Genomic DNA, 5,639 nt, shown 5'->3' on the forward strand with positions numbered 1-5,639 from the left:
CTCAAGCAGCTAACACCATGCATCACTGTGTGCTCTGGGAGACACAGGGATAAAATCACACTTATTTTCTCCCTCTGTGGCAGGCCTTTCATTAAAGCTGTCTGTATTATGTTGTATGCGTGTGGCACAGCAGTACTGCAGAAGAAAAAACAGGCTTGGTGAGGTAATTCCTCACCTGGTATGTTTTGGGTTCAAGCTCTTTGCTCTAGTTTCACACAGAGCATTTCTATCTTACCAAGTCCTAGTAAGTTTATCGGAAAGAGAAAGGAAAGGAAGGGAAGGGGAGGGAAGGAACAAAGGAAAGGAAAGGGTAGTTGGGTTTCTACTGGTAAAAATAGTAATATTACAGAACAGGTCCCTGTCCCCTTAGTCTGAGCCTGAGTGAGGAAGGGGCTTTCCTAACGTCACGGTCAGGATGGAATTCTGAAGCACTGTTACTTGGGTTTTCTCTGGCTTGGGTGGGGTCTTTGTGTGTGTACCCTGTGTGCACAGCTGAAGAGCGACCTCCATGTTTCCCTCTCCCCCGTTCCGCTTCTCAGGTTGGCTTGTGCGCAATATTCTAGAATCATCAAGTGACTTTGGAGATGGAATTAAGGCAACTGAAGGTGTGTGAGATTAAATATCTAAGAGTCCCATTCCACTGGGTCCCAGCACCCAGGATGTGTCAGGCAAGGTTCTAGGTCATGGGGCCATGGTTTCTTCTCTCAGTTTGCTTCTTTTCTAATAGATGAGAAAGACGAAAAATAAGCAAATAATAAGAAATGTTATTAAAGACAACAATAAGCAAATATAGCATATCAGGTAATGATAAAAGCTAAATAAGCAAAGAAAGGCCGGAGGTAATGGAGAGTCTGGGTGGGATATGAGGACCTACGAAGACATGAGGAAGTAAGTCACAGGGGATTTGGGGGCAAGCACCAGGCACAGGGGCCAGCAAGCACAGAGAACTGAGGAAGGAGTCAGCAGGATGCTTAGGGGACAGACAGGGCTGCTCCCTGCAAGTGGCAGGCAATTGGGTTGGAGAGAGGCACTCAAGCCAGGTAACGCAAGGCCTTGAATGCCAAGCTAAGAAATTTTAGCTTTAATCTGACTATTGTGGAAAGCCATCGGAATGTTTTGAGTAAGAAAACGACACTGTCTCTTTCTTGACCAAATGTGTGTCACATACCTCCTGTGTAGCTGAGGTACACACACACAATGAGCTGGATGTTACCTCTAAGTACAAAGGGACGTGGAGGAAATCTCCAGGCGTTCTGGTCGTCCTTGGGTACCCTTGAGGGATGGGTTCCATGGTTCCAGCACTACTCACTACTTACAGATGCCACATCTACATATAAAATGCCATAGTATTTGCATATAGCATACTCAGGTCCACCTGTGTACCTTAAGTTATCCCTCTGTCACTTATAATGCCCAACACAACAAAATGCTATGTAGTTTTTAATACTGGATTGCTTCAAGAAAGTCTGTACATATTCAATGCAGATGCAAATAAAACAATATTTTCTTTGAGGTACTGGGGTTTGAACTCAGGGCCTATACCTTGAGCCACTCGCCAGCCCTTTTTTGCGATGGGTTCTTTCTTTCCTTCCTTCCTTTCTTCCTTCCTTCCTTTTGCCACTTCAACAGACCTTTATTTTTGTAATGGGTTTTTTCCAGATAGGGTCTTGCAAACAATTTGCCAAGGCTGGCTTCCAATCACATTCCTCCTGATCTCTGCCTCCTGAGTAGCTAGGATTACAGGCACGAGCCACTGGTGCCTGGCTAAAGCAATATTTTCAATATGAAGTTGACTGAAACCATGAACCTGGAATCCACAAAAAAGGGAGGGCCAACTGTAAATGTCTGTGGTCTCTAGGAAAAAAACCCTCACATACTTAAAGTACATAAACTGATAAGCTTTGACATGCATACACTTGTAAACCCATCATCAAAATCAAGATAAAGAGTGTATCTATCCCCCTTAAAAGTTTCCTCCATGCTTTCTGTCACTATAGTCTGTAGTTTCTAGAATTTTATATACATGGGATCATACTAGTATGGGTCCCTTTCTTCTGGCTTCTTTCACTGAGCATAATTATTTTCTGATGTTGTCGTGGGTATCAATATCCTCTTTATTTCAAAGCAATATTTCTGTAAGGATAAAGCAATTCATTCGTCTGTTGATGGACATTTGGATTGTTTCCAGTTTTTTACTATTACACAAAAAAATGTGTGCACCAATCTTTTTAAGGAAATATGCGGGAAGGTCCCAGGGCTCAACTAATATCCTGGCACTTTTTATATATTTGAAGCTTAGGCAAGTGTAGTAGGAATGGCCCTGTTCCAGCAGAATTGGGGCAGGGCGGGGCACGTCGGTTCTCACGGGGCGGGGCTATGGGTGTGGCTACCCTTGGCGGGGCGGGGGCTGTGGGCGTGGTCGCCCTCGGGGGGGGCGGGACCATGAGGATGCCTCCTCTCGCGGGGCGGGGCCAGGGGCGTGGTCACCATGGGGCGGGGACGTGGGCGTGGCTTCCCTCGCGGGGCGGGGCTGCGGGCTCTCATGGGGCGGGGAGAGCGCGAGGCGTGACTGTTCTCGCGAGGCGGGGCGGGACGCGAGGCGGGCGGGACGAGTCTCCCGGCTTTTTTAGAAGCGGAGCCGCCGGCGAGGGCGGGCGCGTGCTCACGTGACGGCTCGCGGAAGCCGTGCAGCCTCTGCGGCGGAGCGGGGGCGGGGTCTCAGGGTGCCCGGCGAGGTGGCGGGTCGCGCGGGCCCGAGGCCGGCGCCGGGATGGTGCACCTGTACAACTTGCACCCGTTCGGGTCGCAGCAGGTGGTGCCCTGCAAGCTGGAGCCCGAGCGGTTCTGCGGCGGCGGACGGGACGCGCTGTTCGTGGCGGCGGGCTGCAAGGTGGAGGCGTTCGCCGTATCCGGCCACGAGCTGTGCCGGCCGCGGGGCGCCTTCTCCACGCTCGGCAGGGTTCTGCGCATGGCCTACAGCGAGGCGGGTGAGTAGCGGCGGGCGGCCGGCTGCGCACGTCCCGGAACTTGCCGAAGGTCTTCGGGTCTCTTCGCTGTGCGCGGAAGGGGCGCCGCGCGGTTGTCGTGACAGTGGCGGGTGCGCGCCTGTATCCCCGAGCAGAGATGCTCAGACCCCACAGAAAAAAAGCCCGAGGCCGGGTCCCACTGATGAGAAACACTCGAATAGGCTTAGTGTAGAAAATTTCCACCCTACAAAACCAGGCGCCTGGAGAACAGTGTCCTGAAGACACCAAACAGTGGCTGGACCTTTACACCTCTGCCCCACCCATCCCTGCGGCCTTGAACCGCTCACAGGGCAGTGTGGAGCCGTAAGCAAGTGGAAGTAAACAACTGTAGGTCCATGGACTACTCACCCATCAGCAGTGTAGGGCCATACCCAGGGGACACTGCCGGGTGTCCTTAATACACAATCCCTACATTTAAAGACAGGCAACAGGGAATTCATCATAGGATCCTTTCAACTGCCCAGCACACTTAGAATCTTGATTCCTGTTCGCAGGATGGGTGTGAAGTGCAGTTGTGGGAATGCTGGTGGCTGTGCTTCTGAAGTGGGGAACGTGACCTTGGAGAAGAGGTCAAGTTCCCCACTTCAGTAGCTGATTTGGTGTGAGTTGACAGAAACCCTTGGCTCCCAGTTTCTGATGTTTTTTTTTTAAAGTACATTGAATCATTAGTGATTTCCAGACACTGGGATTGTTGTGAATTAATTAAAAGCTGTGAGGCCACTGTCGTGTGTGTGTATGTACGTATATATCAAGACACATGTCTTTTGAAAGTGAAAAGCCTTTTTACTGTCAAGCATTGGATACTTTTCTGAACAACTTGCTCGGTGGTCGGTTGACATGAGCAGAGCCTGTACAGCATCCCACCCCACACACCTGCCTGAAGAGCAGTCACTAGCTGTGTAAGCTGCCTCTCGGGGAGATCCTGGTTTTGGTATTTTTTCTGGAAGCCCATGTTTTGGGTCACACTTTCTGCAATGTTGGTAGTTTCTCCCACCCTCCTGTCTTTTACAAATAGGAATTTTCACTTCAAGACTTGTAGTGAATGGCAAATTCAGCAGTGTGTGTGTGTGTGAGAGAGACAGATAGACAGATGACCGTATGTTTTTGTGATTTCAAGTGGACATTTCTTCTAAACTTTGAAGTAGCAGACACTCAGTAAACCTCCAGTTGTCTTGCCTGTCAGTACTGTTGACTCCTGGGGTCCTTGGATGATCACTCCAGGAGTTTAAGAACCTCCCCCATGCCTGGCCACACCTGTTGAGACACAGCTCAAGTGTCTCTGGAGTGAGGCCAGCTTGGGGTGAGCCAAGTCTTTCACCAGGGTTGCACCACTGACCCTAGCCACCCTGGTGCAGGAGGCGCCAAGGAGCAAGGTAACCTTGTTGATGAAACCATGAAGAACAAAGATGATTTGTAGTCCACTTGGCTGCCTTAAAGCAGCTCGGGAGTCATGTGGGATGGCATTAGGACCATGGGTCACATAGGGCAACTTTCCGCCCACAGCTCCAACTTAAACTTCCTGGGGCAACGTGTATTAATCCATGCATAACTAAGCATGGATTATGGGCCAACTTCAGGCCACGCTGACACCCCGAAAACTTGCCTTTCACTTTTCAGTGTTTCTCTTTTGACCCCTTCCTCCCATTGGCAGTATGTGGCACTTGGGGTCTCCTGTTCTCGATGCCAGGTGTCCTCTGCTGTGACAAATCTCCCCTTGTCGTGTGTTTACATTTACTGTATATGCTTGGCAGGTCTCCCACCCAAGCAGAAACATTTGCAGGCTTTTCTCTTTAAATCTCTAACCAGCTCAAAGCCGTTTTCCTGTTATAAAATTTGAAAGCACTAGAGAAAAAGTAGGGGGAAATTTTGAAGAACAGTTTTGAATTGTTAGCACCATCAGTGAGGTAAACTTAATTTAGGGTCTGTGGGTGAAGAAAAGACGAGGGATGATGAGAGCTCCCTGCTCCTGGAAGAGAAAGACCTGGTGGCCAGGGTCAAGCCCTGTGTTGACCCCTGGTAGTGCCATTCTAAGTGAAATGTTCCAGGCACAAAAGGACAGCTGTCGTACGATTCAACCTGTGAGGTACCTGGAACCATCAAATTCATAGAGATAGAAGGCGGAGTGGTAGTTGCCAGGGTCTGGGGGAGGCGGGAGTGAGGACGTACTCAATGGGGACAGGTTTTGGGAATTTGTTGTAGTTCTTGAGACAGATGGTAGGCATGCTTACAGAACACTGAGTGTGGTTAAGGCCTCTGCACCATAGGCTTAAAAGTGGTGACAGTAGAGGCTGGGCACGGTAGTTCACACCTGTAATCCCATCTGGTTGGGAAGAGGAGGCTGGAGAATTGGGAATTTGAGCCCAACCTGGGCAAAAGTTAGCAGACCCTATCTCCAAAACAAAAAAATACAAAGGAAAGGGCTAGGGGTGTGGTTCATGTAGTAGAGGCCTTGCCTGGCGTGTTGACGTGTATTTATGTAACTTGAAAGGGATGGATTGTTGAACAAGGAAGGGGACTCAGAAGCCAAGAAGGGAAGGATACAAATCTGACTGTAAAATTATACAGTAAACAACGGCATAAGCTAAGTTAAGAGTTAGACATTTGACTACCAAA

At 49.5% G+C, this 5,639-nt stretch overlaps 1 protein-coding gene across 11 annotated transcripts in view; it reads left to right on the forward strand.

The window, feature by feature from the left end:
• The first annotated feature begins 2,692 nt into the window (after nt 1-2,692).
• Nucleotides 2,693-5,639, forward strand: part of Hps3 (HPS3 biogenesis of lysosomal organelles complex 2 subunit 1) — a 32,139-nt gene continuing 29,192 nt past the window's right edge. For 10 of the 11 annotated variants that reach the window (XR_012443282.1, XR_012443283.1, XR_012443285.1 and 7 more), the window contains exon 1: nt 2,693-2,987. Coding sequence is in view for 6 of the 11 variants with exons in the window: in XM_020158336.2 (XP_020013925.1) it covers nt 2,771-2,987 (217 nt within the window). In the remaining 5 variants the exon portion in view is untranslated. The remainder of the gene's footprint in view (nt 2,988-5,639) is intronic. The other variant, XM_020158337.2, reaches the window with a different exon arrangement.

The sequence above is a fragment of the Castor canadensis genome, chromosome 17 (assembly GCF_047511655.1).
Source record: "Castor canadensis chromosome 17, mCasCan1.hap1v2, whole genome shotgun sequence".
Classification (NCBI taxonomy): Eukaryota; Metazoa; Chordata; class Mammalia; order Rodentia; family Castoridae; genus Castor; species Castor canadensis.